The sequence below is a fragment of the Dasypus novemcinctus genome, chromosome 5 (genome assembly GCF_030445035.2).
Source record: "Dasypus novemcinctus isolate mDasNov1 chromosome 5, mDasNov1.1.hap2, whole genome shotgun sequence".
Lineage (NCBI taxonomy): Eukaryota > Metazoa > Chordata > Mammalia > Cingulata > Dasypodidae > Dasypus > Dasypus novemcinctus.
This window is the reverse complement of record NC_080677.1, coordinates 136,098,791-136,117,789: the sequence shown is the minus strand read 5'-3', so window position 1 is coordinate 136,117,789 and position 18,999 is coordinate 136,098,791. Positions and strand designations below refer to the sequence as shown.

The window sequence follows — 18,999 nt, the reverse complement described above, 5'->3', positions numbered from 1 at the left end:
GTTATATAGGTGGGAAAGCAGCAGGGAGACAAAAGGACCCGAGGGTGATTTTTCAAGTTTAGGTTCCTTAGAATTGATTCAGTAATTAGAGGGCCACAGCTGATATGTTACAGGAATAAGATGGCGTGGAAGTAAAGAATGGTCCATGACTCATGTAAACATGCTCACACAGGACATCAGAGGATAAAGGTTTAAAAGGTCACTGATGTGGAAGGGTGTTGGGACACCAGCCTGATGGGTGACTGGGGCTAGGGAGGCCCAACAATGACAAGAGATACCTGGGCTAACTCCTGGGAAGTCCAGGCTAAAGAGTGTCAGTTCAGACTTTTTTTCTTAGAGGTGAATGAGTCTGGCAGGTATGGCATCAGAGGAGCATGCAATGACCAATTACATGAACGAGGCTTGTCAAGAAGTCTTTGTTTTGAGTGATAACATTTTATAAAGCTGCTAAAGAGGAACATACATAGGTCAACTACCCCTCACATGGAGACCTGTCCCTGCTATAGGCACGACACTAAGCCTGAGCAGTGTGAGACCAGACAAGTTGCCTGGACTGAGATGACAGTAAGGAATGTTGAAGAAAATTTATGTGGGTGACAGCATAAGAGAGTAAGGCCAAATGGAGAAATAACATTTGCTGAAATAATAATAGTAATAGTAATATTTTCCATGAGAAGGTAAAGTCAGCAAGGAAAAAGACCATGTCTTTCTTTGCAATATGTATCTCTAGACCAGCAAAGGTGTCTAAAGTAGAGCATTCGATAAATATTTATTAAAACAGAAAGCAAATGAGTGAATAAATGAATGACAAAACTGTCCATTCACAAAAAGATTGGCCTTTAAGTTCCTTTGCATTTAGATACTGACCAGTTACAGCAATTGTCGACCATATCTGTCACACCAGAGATTTCTAGATGTCGGGAGAATATTCGAGAGTCCAATTCCACCCTAGCCCTGAGACCTGTCAAGGGAATTGCTGTCTTAAACATTTCTTTAAAAATGACCTACATGAGGATTCCATGACTCTCTGATAAATTATTCTATAACCTTCCCTGGAAAATTACAGTAGGATTAAATATAAGCTCTATAATCAAGGCTTGAAACTCCTCATTTTGGTAAACATACTTAATTTCATTCTCCATCTCCAGGGAAAGACAGGACAATTGCTCACCATTATTGATGCCACAGCCTTTCATGTACTGAGAGATTCTGAGTAAGTCGGCTTCTTCTTCTAAGCTAGAGGGGGAAGGCTGTAAGATTTCCTTGACTTTCTTTTACGGTGGTCGTGATCATCAGCACCTCCACTCCACCCACCATTTCCACTGCTACCAACTTCTTTGGAGAATACTGTCTCCCCCGAGGATAGCTCCAGCCCCAGCCCAAGCAGGTTTCCTGGCTAACTACTCTACTTGCTCTTCATTTTTCACATTCTGAAGCTCTCACCGCATCGAAGATTTCCCAATGGACTTACTAAATATCCCTTTTAAAGCTGTTCATTTATCACTATCATGGTAACAAGCCAACCAGAGAGATCCCTATTCTCTTTGTCTATAATCTTCTGAGTGTACCAGCAGAGATTCCAGTCCTGAATTCTTAATGTCTGATGCTGTACAATCTTACTTGCAAAATTTTCCATGGCACTTGGTTCCAAAAAAAAAAAAAAACAAAAACATTATTATGCAACAAATTCATGTAGGTTGTCTATGATTGTATATTGACCTGCTTAGGCACACTGAAAAGGCTGTAATTCCATGTGCAATCATAACAAAGGCCACTGTAGCTGCCCTCAAATTTTTGTTTTTTAATGTTTCTAGTTGTCACATCATATAAAGAAATTAAAGGAGATTTCTAAACCGTCAATTTAATCACATTCCAGGTTAGCAGAGATAAATTTTCATGTAAATAGACAAGCACAAATGGGGTCTCACATATGGATCAAATACAGGAAACTTGGGGGATTTCCCAATTAAGGCAGTGATTTATCTCATGAGCATGATAAAAATAAAGAGCAATTTGGCACAGAGGAATATTTAGAAATAAAATGTATTTTGAATAGAAATCATTAGTATGATAACTACTGTTTGGGGGGAGGGAGAGGTAAAATGGGAAGCATTGTGTTAGAAGTTGTTCATGTATTTTCTCATATAATCCTATTTAATCCAGCCATATCTACTTTCCTGCCTCTAGGGAAGGTAGGTTACTTCAAATTCTAGACCCTTAGAAAATGTTTCAGAGACAATCCGATTATCGATCATGACAACTACAAACACAAACAACCACCACAACAGAGACAGATTTCTGGTAGAGTGGAGGCCATTTCCATGTACAAGTTTCTCTCCTTGACCAATGATGGGCACTCAGGCAGTATTTATTGCCTATGTGATTTGAAATTCTAATAAAATCTACTGTAAAAGGTAAGAGCCCCTAATTGGACACTACATTGAGACATTTGAAGAAAATGCCTTTAATTCACTCCCAATTCAGTGTGTCATCTTCCAGTGATTCATAGGGGTTACAGAGCCAAATACATCGCTGAAGTCATTCAGTACAAGAAGGTTATAATGTACGAAAAGATCTTTGGTGAACTTTAACTGCAGCTGTGTTCTCTGCTCCCGAAGGAGAATTACTCATTAAAATCTGACTCATTATAATTAGAGTAGATTTCCTTCAGGGAGCAATATTTACTTTCAAAAATAAAATGGTGAAAAGGGATTTGTTACTTACCATCACTTAATGGGTTAGTGTGTGCAAGGCCTGCCCATGAGTGGTTGCCTATTTCTTTTGTGGCACCGAGCCTGCAGCATGAGCTCCTTACAACAGAATGTGTGGTCCCAAGCGTTAGGCTTTCTCCTGGTTTAGGATTAACTGTGAGAGCCTATGATTCTCTTAAAAAGGGGTTGGCTAACCATTGACCTGCAGGATGAGACACCTGTTGATATAAATCAAATTTTATTGAAACCTGACCATGCCCATTTGTCATTGCCTAAGGCTGCTTTTATGCTAAAATGACAGAGTTCAGTAGTTTTGATAAAAACCCTATGGCCCCTGCAAGGTATTTACTATCTGGCCCTTTGCAGAAGTTTGCTAACCTCTTCTCTAAAACAATTTCTGACAATGACTTATACTGTCAATATACTCAGTACAAGAAATGTATAATAAAATCCCAAAGTTCGAATAAGATTAAAAACTAAGAAATTCTATGAGCGCAATATTTTCTTTGGTATTAAACCCAAATATTATCAAAGGTTACTTAACTGAACATTAATTACCTTGAAGCAGAAAAGAAATTTCTCTCAACTTTAGTATTGTCCTAGAGCATATTCATATGTGGCTATTTACCACCTTCCAATTATTTTATGGTTAACTGAGTTAGGACCACAAGAACCTAGTAATTAATTAATCTATCAACCTGTTTATTCACTCATTTTTTTCCCAACAAATATTTACTCAGTGCCAGGTACTGTGTGAGGCACTCAGAATACAATAATGAATAAAAATGCTTGGACTAAAATGCTTGAACTAAAAGCCACAGAGAGAGAAATGCCAATTTACAACAAGACAGCATGTGTGACAGAAGTTTGCACAATGCAGTATGGGAGTCCTGAAGAGGGCCACCTAAAGGTGTGGGGATGCAGTGTCAAAGAAGCCTTCCCAGAGAAGTTGATACCTATTTTGTTTTCTTTCTAGTTATTCTTTACAAGATTAAATATGATTATTTCTATCATCATTTATCCCCACTCCTGTCTACAAGGGAGCATGATGTAAGTATAAAGTCAATTACCCAAGACATAGCAGTGGTTTCAGATAGGGAAGGGGATGATCTAGTAAGAAAACAGTCTGGAGACTGACCAACCCAAAGCCTCAACTTCCTCCAAATTCTATACGTAATTCTAAAGCATGTGCATGAACGATAAACGGAGTCACACACACAAACACATATACCTCTTCCTCTTGCAATTGTGGGTTAATTTTCCATTAAATTGAAAGCTCTTACCAGAAGGCAGAACTATATTGTGTTAACTCTATCCCCATATTCAGATGGTAAGGCATAAATCTATAATGCTCAGTGATGACCACTGGATAATAAGGAAAGAGCAGCAAGTGTAGTAGAAAGAGACATAGACAAGTTATGATGTTATAATGTACTTTCCCTGATTACTGTAAAAATATCAAAATATGATCACTGATTAAGATTACTCATTACCCCAACCTCTTCTCCACAGTTGTCTGAAAAAGGATAGGGTACAGAGTTATAACTCAATGAGCTTTTAAAGGATCAATAGAGGACAGGGGTAGCTCTATATGGATTTGATGGATATTGGAAAGATTTGCTTTCTAGATACCTCTTTAATCACAGACTTTCAGACGGTTTTAAATTCACCCATTCAGTCACATGACTCTTGAACATTAAGTCTTCTATGATCTCTTAAGTTGCAGTTTTTTCCTGTTTGTATAAGAGTTAATACCTTTGAGTAAAGGTTAATTTTATCTCCTTACTGAGACTGAATTGATGGACTGACAGCATTCTACCAAAGTTGGCTATCAACTTCTTCCCGTCCTTCTGACATGCTGTGATTTCAGGGTCAGGTAATGTATGCTTTCCTAAATTCTGATTACTAAGATTTTAGTACTAGGGACACTTTAGCAACAGCTAAAATAGTTTCATGGCCTATATACTCCTGTGTCTTTGAACCAATTAATATAGAACCAAAAGAATATAATTGTACTATTGGGAAAAATAAGACTATCTTCATTCCCAAGACAGTAGACAGCCTAGTCAATACAATTCCATTCCCAATCATTTAAGTGATCAATATCTGTGCTATTTTAGGAAAAAAGGGCTCAAAAATGCAGCTTCGCTTAGTCAGCTTAAAGATGCAGAAGCAAATGGTAATGTGAACACGGCAAACATGTCAACTTATCTTCAAACTACAAATATTCTCCACAAGGGGTTACACATCTTTTGAAGTAAAGCTAAACAGATTTGAGAAATATTATCCAGTTTTAGGGAAAAAATAATGCTAGAGAATGGGAGCAAACCTGAGAGATCATCTTATCCAAATCCTTCACTTTACAGCTTGGTCAAGTGATTGCAACCTGACAAGTTTAACCATCAATCCAATGGTCAGCTAGTTAGTGTAATATGCAGGCCTGGAACCCTGGACCAGAACTAAGGGGTTCTTTTCACTCTACCATTGCTGTCATTAGCAGTTTTTCATAACACCTCAGTTTTGTCCATTTTACTGGGAATCCATGGAAATATTTGACTTAGAGGTAGGGGAATTCTGTTTGTTGATGCTATTAGCAGAGAGCCTGGCTCCCTAAAGGCCAGAAAACCTACTTTCTTCATAAAACCCTAAGCAAGGATTCCAAGAGCAAAACAAAAGAAACTTTCAATGATCCATGGTTCTGATCATTCCCAAGTTGCCGCCCACCCCCCCGCTTTTTTTAGTTTATCTCTGATAAAGTTTATCTCTGAGTTCATAGTAAATCTGGAGTCTACACACATAACTACAGCTGGGTACCAATTTAAAGATATCAGATCTGGAAAAGAAAGCATATGCTATTTCAATTTTAAAAGAATTCTCTAAAAAGAAATGACAATTTTATATATTCAAATATCCTGGTGTACTTACCCAAAATTTAATTTACACACACACACACATGCATTCACAGAGTCTATAAAATAAAAAGATCAAAATTAAAAGATAGTCATTGGACTTGCTTTGCTTACCAGCTGTTGGCCTTTAGGACCCCATCCTGCATACTGAAGTTTTGCATTGCTGACTTCTGGTGGATCCAGACTTTGAGGATCCCTGGGAGGAAAAAAAAAAGTAAATGGTAGGAACCAAGAATTTAAGATGCTATCATTTTATCCTCTAGCTGTAACTTAGTACTGTCTTTTTCCTTTGCATCATTTTTAGAAGCTTGCTATTAAATAATATGTCACTTTGAATCTCTATTAGATGCCTTCAGATGTATATAATTTACATGAAGCTGAGTTGGGCCCATCATTACTTAACCCAAAGAGTAAATATTCATCAAGAAAGAGCATGCAGAGAGGACTATTGTTCATGTTTTAAAATATCCAGAATAGTCAAAATTAAAAATTGAAATGCATAGCAATACAGTAATAAATGTCCTCAATTTATGTCTCCATCTTTAGCTTTCCTAACAGAAAGCCATCTACAACATATAAAAAAGACTGAGTTTTACTTTCTTTAGGATGAAGCCACTCCACATGAGGAATTATATCTCTTTTCAGCTGAATAGGCCAGACCCTCTCTGCTGAGTATCCACCATATTTTTTATGCTAAAGACATACCTATGAATGGGCTCATTCATTTGTATTATATTACAGGAGTTGCATGAACAAAGGGAATGAGGCAAGAATGGAAGGAAAGTGAAGTGGTAAGGACCAGCTGATGGTCGGCTTGAATCATTAAAATAATTGCTTTTAATAGCGCTTGGGCAAAACAGACAATGCATTTAAGAGCAAAAGAGTTGGGAAGGTGAGATGGTCCATAACACCCCAGGGTAGTTTGGGATGATGTTACTGGGTTTGGAGAGAACAGGAAAGCCTGGAGTGATGGTGACGTGATGCCAAGTAAGGGATGCCAGTGATAATAAGAACCAGCTGAGAGGGCAGATGCTTGAAGCAGTTATAACACGTAGGGTGAACCTGCTGGGCTGGAAGTGAAGCCCCTACCCTGATGGCAGCAGTAGCAGGAGACATCATGGGCTCAGAGTGAATCTTCCCCAGCAGACTGAGGAACTGGAGCCATACCAGGACCCTACCAAAAGCACTGGGAGCCCAAGGAAGAGCAGGAGGAAGCAGAGGCAGGCCCAGCTGGCTACTCCTACCAGCCCCAGAACCAAGATCCTGAACAAGAGGAAGTGGAGTTGGCACCAGTAGGGGATGGTGAAGAAATAGTTGCTATCCAGGAGCAGAACCAGGTACTGAGGTTGCATTTGCCTGATCTGCCATTAGAAAATGAGGACGAAGAGGAGGAGGAAGCTACAGTCTTGAGCAAGCACAGCTCTATTCCCATAGACCCAGAACACATAGAGCTGGTGAAAAGGAAAATTGCTGGACTAAGGCTGCCTGCACTGGAGGTTCCTGCCATGCCGCAGGAGACCTTGGGTGCCCAGTGGGAAGATGTGGTACAGAAGGCTCTTCAATCCCAGCAGGATTTCCTGCCACATTGAGAGCTGCCTTATCTCCCAGTATTCCAGGCCAGAACCAGTACAGACTGGGCTCCATCCTTCCCATCTCCCTTTCCACACCAAGGAAAATAAGACTTCTCAGAAACCCATGTTATTCATTTCTGTACAAATGGGTCATTGGCCCAAGCCCAACCTACCTTAATATGTATTGCTCTGCGGAGAATAAAGCTTCCTTTTAACATACACACACACATACACACAAGGCCTAACATTAGCTCCAAGTAAATTTTAAATAAACCCTCCAATTTGAATGCTTTTGAATGTTCTGAAGTATTTTCATAAATATATTTGGTAGGACTGTTCATTGAGAGGGCACAGAAGTAATGACACCCCAGTAACAATGAGCATACTTAATGTCCATATCTTGGCCTCTAAATGCCATCCTACATTACAAGGTACGAGGGCTCCTCAGAGAAGTCACTGCATCCATGGCTGAGGCAGGGAAATTACAGCTTGAGCCTGAAACAATTTATGGTGCCAGAAAGTAAGGAAATACTCAAGAGCAATGGATCTTGTTGAAAGAACAGAGGTCAACCTAAAGGAGTTCCTAATCGGCAGAGATGGAACAATAAGCAACAAAATAATTACAGTATTGGGTTTTAACTCAGAGAATAAAATAATTATCCATGAGTCCACACTAATATAAATGAATACTCAAATAAATAAATAGGAGAGAAGATTCAACTTTCTCTCAAAAGAATTTCAATTAATAAATGTAAAAGGAAAGAAGGAAGTAGAATCACCATTAGACTAAAATCACAGTAATAAATGTTGCAGACAGATTCCACTGATGGATGTTAAAATTCATGGGTGAAAATCTGAGAAACATAATTTTCTCATTTTAGGGTTTCTCCTAAGATACTTATCAATTACAAAAGGAAAGATTTTTGACAGTAACTTAAGTGGTTAAGCAAACATCACCAGAAATAAGACACATCAACATCTTGAACCCTTTGATATGAAGCACTGAGAAGGACCAAGTATCAGTTTTGTTATATATTTGCCAAAAATTCATAACTTCACCCCAATAATATGAAAACATCAGACAAACCCATATTGAGGGACAATCTACATTAAAATTGACCAGTACTCTTCAAAAGTATGAGGATCATGAGAGACAGGATAAGACCGAAGAATGGTTACACAGAGGGTAACACAAAGGAGAAATAACACCTATAGGCAGGGGGAGATCCTGGAACAGAAAAAGGACATTGGTAGAAAAATTGGTAAAATTCAAGTAAGGTCTGCGGTTGGGGTTAATATTTTATTAGTGTTAAATTCCTGTTCTTGATAATTAAAGTGTCTGTGAAAAATATGAACAGTAGGAGAAGTAGGGTGATGAATATAAAGGAGTGCTTTTATACTATTTTTGCAATTTTTAGTCTAAAATTAGTTCAAAATAAAAAGTAAAAAAACCAAAGCATTTTCAGAAATTGTATCTCAGTGGTTATAAAAAATTGAGATGGAAAGGAATTAAAAGTTAGATAATTTCCCTCTCAACATACTGTGATCTTGATGCCAGGAATGGAAAAATACCAACTTCAGTATCTATCATAGTGCAGGCATTCTATTTAGGCATTTGAATAACAAACACATGAGTAAATATAGATGGGTTATGGAGTGGATCGAAGCAAGAGTACTTTTGCAAGTTTAAAGACAAGCCTAATGAATTCTATCCACCTGGCTTTATTGGAATTTTCCAGGAACAGAGGATAGGGTAGGAGATCAGAAAGAAATGTTTAAATTCCATTCTTTCTTAATATTAGAATTCATTTTTAGATTATGATTTCCATTGGTGACTGAGATATTTGGGAAAGCAGGGGACTAACTTCTCTTTAGTTTAGTAAGTACAAATGCTCATAAATGCTTACTGGAAAAGGTATCTCCAGGTGGATAATGTACTTCACTAGATTATACGTGCACGAGCGCCAAGGTGCCGGGGTGACACATGCATTTCAATTTCTCTTACCTTTTTCTCATCTATGCATAAGACCCTCAGGGCTTCTCTGAAGAAAATTTATTTCCTTCACCTCACCACCAATACATTAGACAAGTTTCTATGGCATGAAGGTAGTAGAGCATAACAGGAAGAACCCTAACTACAAATCAGAATGCTGGTTTTCTAGCTCCAGCTTTACCACGTACTACTGGTCACGTAACTTTGTGAATCGGTCACACAACCTTGTGCAATTCTCTGAGCCTTACTTTCCTTCCTGAGGAGCTAGAATAATTATCCTCTCTTTCAGAGAATGGTCATGAAAATCAAGAGAAACAAGGAATATTTACTTATAAACTCTAATACACTTTAAAGAATGAATTATTTTTGCTTGCTCACTAGTGAATCTCTCAAACTCTCCCTCTCCTCTTTCTCTGGCAATTCATTAAAAAATGCCAGAATCGAGCTGCTGTGGCAGCAATCTGTTTTAAGGAAAACACCAGGGTGCACCTCAAGGAGAGGAAGTTGTGATGTGGTGGAAAGAATTCCAAGAAGCTCTAAATTTAATTCTGAATTCTGCCACTAGCTACTAATAGAGCTTGGGGCAAGAGAGTAATTTAATTTGTTTGTTTCCTCATGTATAAAATGAGAATAATAATACTTACCTCACAAGGTTGGACTCAATAATAAACTATATGTGAAAATAGGCAGCACAGAGCTTACCTGAGATATTTGATAAATGCCAGTTTATCCATAGATAAACTGGTAAATAATTAATTCTACATGGTTTCATTCTACATATATCCCTTTTCACTTAATAAGAAGCACCAACCAGTTGAATACTGACAAAAGGTTATCAGTACCACTATCTATATGTAATTTTAACACAAGGTCCAATAATATAGCAGATATAAGGACACATTTAAGAACTCAGCAGCAAAAACAGATTCCTGTGTTAGATGGGAATTGGATATAGGGACTTACCCTCCACCATAACCTCAACATTTGTTTCTATGAAATGTTTTTTTTTTTTTTCCACCCCATTGGAATGTGATGGTATCACATTCTTTTCAAGTTTAGAGAGGATTTTAGGGCAACCTCTTCCAGCTTCCCTTACAAGGTAGGAGACCCTTTTTCACTTAACTAGATGGCCATTCTCCTCTGTTTAAATCTCCCATTGAAGGGATTCCCTTGTACAACTCTTTCCCTGTCCTAGCCTACCAAATGGCCAACTTGGTTTTATGCTGCAATCTACCTTCTCCACACCAAAATCCAGGCAATGCAGAACTACCAGAGAAAACTACCAGAGACAAGCATGATGCCAAATAAAAGTCTCTAAACATTCCTGTCATTACTCATAACCAATTATTGGTTAATTCCTGTTCTCAGTGATGATTCCAATCTTTCCTACTCTCTTCATATCCCACTTTTATCTGCTGGTACCCTGAATATAAGCAGATGACCATTGGTGTGCGTGTGTGTTAGTTAGCCAAAGGGGTGCTGATTGCAAAATACCAGAAATTGGTTGGTTTTATAAAGGGTATTTATTTGGGGTAAGAGCTTACAGATACCAGGCCATAAAACATAAGTTATTTCCCTCACCAAAGTCTATTTTCACATGTTGGAGCAAGATGGCTGCCTACGTCTGCGAGGGTTCAATCTTCCTGGATTCCTCTGGGTTCAGCTCCTCTATTTTCTCCAAAAGTTCAGCTGTGCCTATGAGGCTCTCTAGGCTTTGCCTCTCTCCACAAAGTAAGCTGTAGACTATCAGGTGAATGGCTCTATCTCTATCCCCAGGGCTCCAGCTTAAGCCTTCAGCATCAAACTTCATCTAAACTCCAACATTAAGAACCCTCAATTCCGTCCTTTGCCATGTCTTCTAACTGTGATTCCCTACCCTTTGGTGGGTGGGGACTCAATGCCCTAATGATGTAGCCCAATCAAAGCCCTAATCATAACTGAATCACACCCAGGTACAGACCAGATTACAAACATAATCCAATATCTATTTTTGGAATTCATAACCATATCAAACTGCTAAAGCGGGGTAGACACGAAACCACCCTGCAAAGAGGCGGCAAGCTGAGAGCATCCTCCGAATCTGCCTCAGCTTTTCAGCCCAGTTTATGCTCTTCCAGGGGTGGCCCCTGGCCAGTGATTGAGCATGGAAAGGGCAATACAGCCTGGCATTTCTGCCCAATTCAGAAATGGACAACCACTCCTCTGGAGGTTCTCACTTGGTTGTCCTAGATGGTCAAATGTTCACAGTCTGAAGCTCTATGACAAAATCCTGCTTCCTCCCCTCTGTCCTTTCACATTGTCACATGTGCATTGTGGTCTGAAGGCTTGCCTTACCCAATCCTTATCCTCTCAGTCTCAGAGTATGAGGCATCACCTTTACCAGCTAGGCTTGCTCTTCCTTCTGTATGTCCACTTCCTTTCCATCCCAAAACCATCAATTTCTTTCCTTTCCACTTACCTTCCTGGTAAACACTTATTTTGCTTCAGCCTCATCCAGGACTTTGCTCATTTAACATCCTTCTATCTTCATCCCCTTTTTTGTTCTTACTCCCTTCTCTAAGGCTATTCTCTCATTTAAATACAAAGCCAAACTAAACAAACCAACAAAAAAACACCACATTTAACACAGCTTCTCTGTCATCTATGGTCCAATCTCTACTACTCTTTTCACCCACATTGGCCACTCCTCAACCCAATGCAATGAATCTTCTGTCCCATTTTGATGCTGAAATTGCTCTTAAGAGTATCTGTTACCACAAAATTGGCAAATTTAGTGGACACTTTCTGTTGTTATTTTATTTGATCTTTTTCTGTACCTGGCGCTGCTGCTGTTGATCTTTATTTTAATGACACTGCCCTCTCCCGACTGTCCTCCCACCATTTTTAAAATATAATAAACTTTATTTTTAAAGAGGTTTTATATTACAGAAATGGTGCGTTGAAAATATAAGGGATTCCCATGTATCCCCCTTCCTTTCCCACATCATCTCCTATTTTTTTTAATATAGCAGTACAATTTATTATGATGTATCTGTAAAAGTCACTCATTTAAAAATGCGCATTTAAAAATGACTCACTTGTGGTAAGAACTAACTGAACTACAGTGATACTCTAAAAAAGTAAGACCATCATTGTGACATTTATCAGTACTTCACATATCTAACAAATACTGAAGGAGGCAACTACCATTGTTATAACTTCTTTAAAGCCAAAAAGTTAAGCAGAAATCAGAATTAAAGGAAATTTCAGAATGTTCACATTTGCACCCATTTTTTGGCTGAACTTTCAAAGATTCCACATGTAACAAAATCACATCTTTGAATCAAAATGAATAATAAAAACATTTAAGCCTTGTGACAAATTCACTCTACAGAAGCAAGGAAAACAAGAGTGAATAGTAAAAAAAAAAAAAAAAAGAGTGAATAGTAACAGCAGTATATTTCTAGGAGAGAAAGCAATCACTAATTTCTTTTTCATAAAACAAAAGTCAATGATTGAACATTTTAGTAACAATGATCAAGTTATTTACTATTCAAGAATTTATTTTTCAAGTTGTGTCTTTAAAATGTATCCATCCATATACCTGGATTAAATAAATATATACATCAAAAACATTTTGCTCAGAATTCTAATCTTAAGCATAGACCATAACTTATCAAAGCACAGTCCAAACACTATACAATAATGCTACCATTTAGATTTATAGACTTCATCTGAAAAACTTATCTTATAAATAGGAGTTTTGTCTGTTTCTCCAGAATAAATGTCCTATGTCTAACACTTTAAGTGATCATCAAAAAAGACATTCAAATAATTCATGCTACACATTTTCCTTCAGTGGGCTTTGATAAAAACAGAGTCATCTGGTGTTGGAGCACCAACTTTCTTCTCAGTTATAGTCTCTACAATCCCAGAAGCAGACACAATAACCATTGTTTTATTTGTTGAAGCTGTCTTCTGTTTCTAAGCAATAGCTGTACAAAGAGCAACAATCTCATCACTTTCAAAGTCATAGTCAGGAATTGACTTGGGTGAGAAATCTGTTACATCTGCTGATGATTCACTCTTTTTAATCCTCTGTGCCACTTTCTGCTGTTCCTGCAGTATTCTTGCCCAAAAAAGGTCTTCTTTCCATATTTCAGGGTTCATTGGATAGATGTGAAGGGCTACTTGAAAACTTCAAAATGCTTCTTTCATTTTGTCCTTTGGCTCTCTGTTGTCATATCATTCTATTCTCTGTCTTCTTATTCTTTAGTTTACCTTTCCTAATAACCTTCATTTCTAAACTCTTCTCCAAATCTCTTACCCTTGTTTTTCCCTTTCAGTTTGCAGCAGCTCCTTTAGCGTCTCTTGCAACCTGGTCTTTTGGTAACAATTCTATTAGTTTTTGTTTGTGAAGACTTTGAACTCACCCTCATTTTTTGAAGGACAGCTTTGCCAGATACAGAATTCTTGGCTGGCAGTTTTTCTCTTTCAGTACTTTTTATTTTTTTAAAGATTTATTTATTTATTTTCCCCCCTTCCCCTCCTCCTGCCCTGCTGTTTTTGCTGCCTGTGTTGTCTTCTCACTTTCTCTCCTCTAGGATTCACTGGAATTCGATCCTGGAGACCTCTGATGGAGAGAGAGGTTCCCTGTCAATTGCACCACCTCAGTTCCTGGTTTCTGTTGCACTTCACCTTGACTCTCCCCTAGTCTCTCTTCTGATGTGTCATCATCTTGCTGTGTGACTCACTTGCACAGGGCACTGGCTCATCACACAGACACTCGCATGGACACTGGCTTGCCATGCAAGCCTGCTTTCTCTTCTTCTTTTTCACCAGGAGGCCCCAGGGATTGAATCCAGGTCCTCCCATATGGTAGGCGGAAGCTCTATCACTTTAGCCACATCCGCTTCCCTCTTTCAGTACTTTAAATACATCATACCACTTTCTTCTCCTCCACGGTTTCTGATGAGAAGTCAGCCCCTAATCTTACTGAGTTTCCTTTGTATGTGATGCTTTGCTTTTCCCTTGCTACCTTTAGAATCCTCTCTTTATTTCTGATATTTGTCGTTCTGAACAGATGTCTCAGGGTAGGTCTATTTGGATTTATTCTGTTTGGGTGCATTGTCCTTCTTGGATATTGATATTTATGTCCTTCAAAAGGGTTGGGAATAGTAAGGGACCATGACATTATATTGGGCTTCAAATTTCGGGGAGTTCTGGATCACAGAGTGTTTCAACAATGGCAATGGAGGGATACTGGTATGGGATACCAATGACAGGTGATATATGACTGACAGGGAGCTGTACAGAACATATGTCCAGGGTGCATGGTAATGTTTGGATATACTCATAGTGGCAACAATTAAAAACCACAGTAGGGGGGGTACTGGGTTCCTGGCCAGTGGTGCTCTGTCGTGGTCCCTAGGGGAGCAGCGACAGTCTCCCAGGTACAGTGGTGGGGACCGGGAGGGAGTGAGGGTTCAACAGTGAGCCCCAGATGCTAATGACTATGCTTGTGAGCTGATAAACCCAAAATAAGAACAAGGCCTAGAGCAACTTTGTGCCTGGGAATTTCCTTCTGTCAGCCTTCATGTTACTCAAATGTGGCCAGTCTCGAAGCCAAACTCAGCATGTAAATGCAATGCCTTCCCCCCAGCGCGGGACATGACACCCGGGGATGAGCCTCCCTGGCAACGAGGGACCACTATCAACTACCAACTGATGATGCAACTGGAAAATGACCTTATATGGAAGGTTCAATGCGGATCAGCAGAATATCCATGTCTACATAAAATACCATGACTTTAAAATGCTGTTTGACCTAAAGTAAGGGGGAAATGGAAAGGAGAAATGAGTTTATATGGCTACGAGTTTCTAAAAAAGAGTCTGGAGGCTGGCAGAAGGTTTGCCCTCATGCACAACTGAGCAGAGTCAGAGAGACAGATAAAGCAGATACAACCCCCAGATATTGGTTCCTTTGAGGGCTAAAGAGACCCATGGGAGTTATGGTCATGGCCGATGGGGTTAACTACCAGGGCAGATGGCCCCTCTTTGGAAATGGTGTTTATGTGTGATGAATCTGGACTCAGATGGGATCTCCCTTCATAAGACTTTCATGCTAATGTGCTGGAGGTGCAGTTAATGTTGGGGTTTAAGATATATTTAGGGGATTTGAATCTCTGGACTGACAATGTGATAGCCAGATCCTGAGCCTCAACAGACTCCAGCACCTACAATCTGATTTATTGGACTTACCACACTCAGCTAAGATGGAGTTGAAGAAGGACAACCACCACACCATGGAGCCTAGAGTGATTACAACTGAAAATGGGAGGATTGCATCCAGCATCCATGTGGAATCTGAGCCTCCTCTTGACATAGAGGTGCAATGGACACAACCAATCCAATGTCCACATAGAAGAGGTGGCATTGGATTGGGAAAAGTGGACATAATGGACAAAGGGTATGGGGAAAGGCAGGAAGAGATGAGAGGTGGAGGCATCTTCGGGACATGGAGCTGCCCTGGATGGTGCTTCAGAGGTAATCACCGGACATTGTAAATCCTCACAGGGCCCACTTGATGGAATAGAGGAGAGTATGGGCCATGATGTGAACCAATGTATATGAGGTGCAGAGGTGCCCAAAGATGTACTTACCAAATCCAATGGATGTGTCATGATGATGGGAACGAGTGTTGTTGGGGGGGGGGGAGAGGGGGGGTGGGGGGGTGGGGTTGAATGGGACCTCACATATATATTTTTAATGTAATATTATTACAAAGTCAATAAAAAAAAAAAAAAAAAAAAGGGTTGGGAAGTTTTCAGTCATTATTCCCTGAAATATTCTTTCTGCCCCTTTTCCATTCTCTTCTCCTTCTGGGACATCAATTATGTGAATGTTTGTGCATTTTGCATTGTCATTCAACTCTCTGAGACTCTGTTCCATTTTTCCCATTCTCTTCTCTTTCTGTTCGGACTTTTCCAATTTATATGTACGGTCTTCAAAATCACTAATTCTGTCTTCAAGCAATTCAGATCTGTTCTTATGTACCTGTAATGTATTTTATTCTCTTCCAACATGCCTTTCATTCTCATATGGTCTGTTACTTTTCTTTGCAGGTTTTCAAATTTTTCTTTATGCTCTTCCAGTATCTTCTTAATATCCTTTATTTCTTTAGCCATATTTTCTTTAAATTCTTCAAAGAGATTTAGGAGAGTTGTATGATTATCACTGATTAATTATATTAAATCCTGTATCTCTTCAGGATATTTGGTTTGTTCTTTTGGCTGGATCATCTCTTCCTGTTTCCTAGTATGGTGTGCAATTTTTTGCTGCTGTCCAGGCATCTGAATATATTGGTGTATTTACTCTGATGGCTAATTTCTCTCTCTTGCCTATTGACTTTTTCTTTCCTACAGCTCTTCTTTGATATTTGGTTCAACTTATTCTCAGTGTTTAAAATTGCCCAGCTTAAGTTTTCAGAATTGGGCCAGGGACTCACTAGTGTGGTGCAGATTTTCTCCCAGGGGTTGGATACTGAGCATGAACAGTTTTTGTCCAGCATTTTCCAGACAGGCCAGCAGATGGCGCCAGTCAGTATCCCTATTTCAGTCTGGGCTTTCTTGTGTTCCTGTTTTGAATCTCCAGATCAGAGATTCAAAGCAAGTTGGCAAAATTCACTGAAGAAAAGCACCCCAGCCTCCCTTCCCTTTTCCATTGAAATGGGTAAAAGGGAGGAAGATGTCTGCTCCCCCCTCAGTCAGTTACAGTGAGCAAGGGGTTTTACCCCAGCTTAATATCTTGGGGGTGGGGAAGGGGAGCCCTTCCCAGCCACCGAGGGGCCGTGGTAACTCACATTTGTCTTTTTGGCTTCTTCATCTCTCTGTCCCTCACCCTCCTGGGAGTTGTGTAGCACTGTCCTGGCCTAATGACCCCCAAAAGCAAGTCCCTCAGACAGCTTTTGGCTCTTTCTCCATTGTTTTTTTTGAGAGCATTCAGCTATGCCTGTTAGTCCAATGCCATCTCCTTCTACCACCTTTAATACACTTCTTCGTTTCCTTCTATTTCTCTGTAAACTTTTTACTCATTCATTTTCTGGTCTTCCATTATCAGCACACTGCTCCTGACATTCTACACACTCCCCCTGGGTGACATCCTTTATTATAAGAATCAATTACAATTCATGTTATGATGAGCTCTAAAACCATAGCTCTAGACCAGGCCTCTCCCCAAACTTTAAAACTTTACATTGCACACAGGGTACCCCACAGATCCTCAAACTGAACCTGCATATCCTGCCATAACCCACTGAATGTACTGGGGGAGAGTGTAAACTACAATGTAAACTATTATCCATGTGGTACAGCAGTGTTCCAAAATGTATTCACCAAATGCAATGAATGTGCCACAAAGATAAAAGAGGTTGTTGATGTGGGAGGAGTGGGGGGTGTGGGGTAAATGGGAACCTTTTATATTTTTTAATGTAACATTTTTTGTGATCTATGTATCTTCAAAAAAATACAATAAAAAAACAAAACAGAACAAAAAACAAACACTGAGCCCATCATCTTCCTCCATGCCCCTATTTTCAGGGGGTGGCAGAACAATCCACCCAGTCACTCAGGCTAGAAACCTGTTGCAAACCTCTTAGAGATCAACTAACCAAAACACTTCCTTTCTCAGATAAAGACACTAAAGCCCAAAGGGGATAGGTGATTTGCTCAAGGACATATGACTGGTTAATTTTGCTTGAAGTTTACTTGCCTGCTGTGGTTCAAGGGAAAAAAAAAAAATCTCCAACTGACTTAAGGATCCTCAGACAACAAAGCAAAATAAATTCCAAGGAAATTTTATCTACTAACTTTTGCTCTGTCTGTTCCATGGTGCTCCCTTGTGGAATAAGGTCTTCCATCAAAGTAGAAGTCCTAAATTCTAACCCCACACATGTAGAACCTTTAAGAGAGCTCTTGCCTTATGCCCAATACCTTTCCAGTTCTTTATTTTTTTTCCTCTTTTTAAAAAAATTTTACATTAAAAAAATATATATAAGAGGTCCCCATAACCCCCCCCCCCCCACCCTCCTCATCACACTCCTCCCACATCAACAACCTTTTTCATCATCACGGGACATTCATTGCATCTGGTGAATAAATTTTGGAGCACTGCTGCACCACATGGATAGTGGTTTACATTGTAGCTTACACTCTCCCCCAGTCCACGCAGTGGGCCATGGCAGGACATACAATGTCCAGCATCTGTGCCTGCAGTACCACCCAGGACAACACCAAGTCCTGAAAATGCCCCCACATCATATCTCTTCTTTCCTCTCCCTACCCTCGGCAGCTACCGTGGCCACTTTCTAGTTCTTTCATCAGGTGGTTTTCCATCATGTATGGAATTATTCTGAAATTCTTAGTTGTGTGTGTGTGTGAGAGAGAGAGAAAGAGAAAGAGAACTAGAGAGAGAGAGAGAGAGAGAGTGGATTTGTGTGTATTTTTAGGTTATTGTTTCCTCCCCTTCTTTTTTCCTTTCTCCACCCCACCTCCTTCTTCTTTTTCTTTCTTTCTTCCTTTCTTTAGCTATCTTTGACTATTTATTTATTTACATATTTATTTAAAGAAACTATGGTAGCCTCTGTGATGAATCATCTCCAGAGTGGAGATGGATAGTGAAAAAATGATGTAAGGAAGAATAAAGTTTTCCGGATTTACTAGGCTTCAAAATAATGTAATCCATTCCGATTTTGTTTATTTGAACAATAAACACGTTGAGTTTTCAAGAGTAAATTAGTATAGCATGGTTTATTCATTTATCTGCCCTAAGGAATTGAA

General features: G+C 39.4%; 1 protein-coding gene across 10 annotated transcripts in view; it reads right to left on the bottom strand.

The window, feature by feature from the left end:
• DPP6 (dipeptidyl peptidase like 6) overlaps nucleotides 1-18,999 on the bottom strand; it is a 1,316,366-nt gene that overhangs the window by 266,215 nt on the left and 1,031,152 nt on the right. For all 10 annotated transcript variants that reach the window (XM_058297586.1, XM_058297590.1, XM_058297593.1 and 7 more), the window contains one exon: nucleotides 5,735-5,816. In XM_058297586.1, coding sequence (XP_058153569.1) covers nucleotides 5,735-5,816 — 82 coding nt within the window. The remainder of the gene's footprint in view (nucleotides 1-5,734; nucleotides 5,817-18,999) is intronic.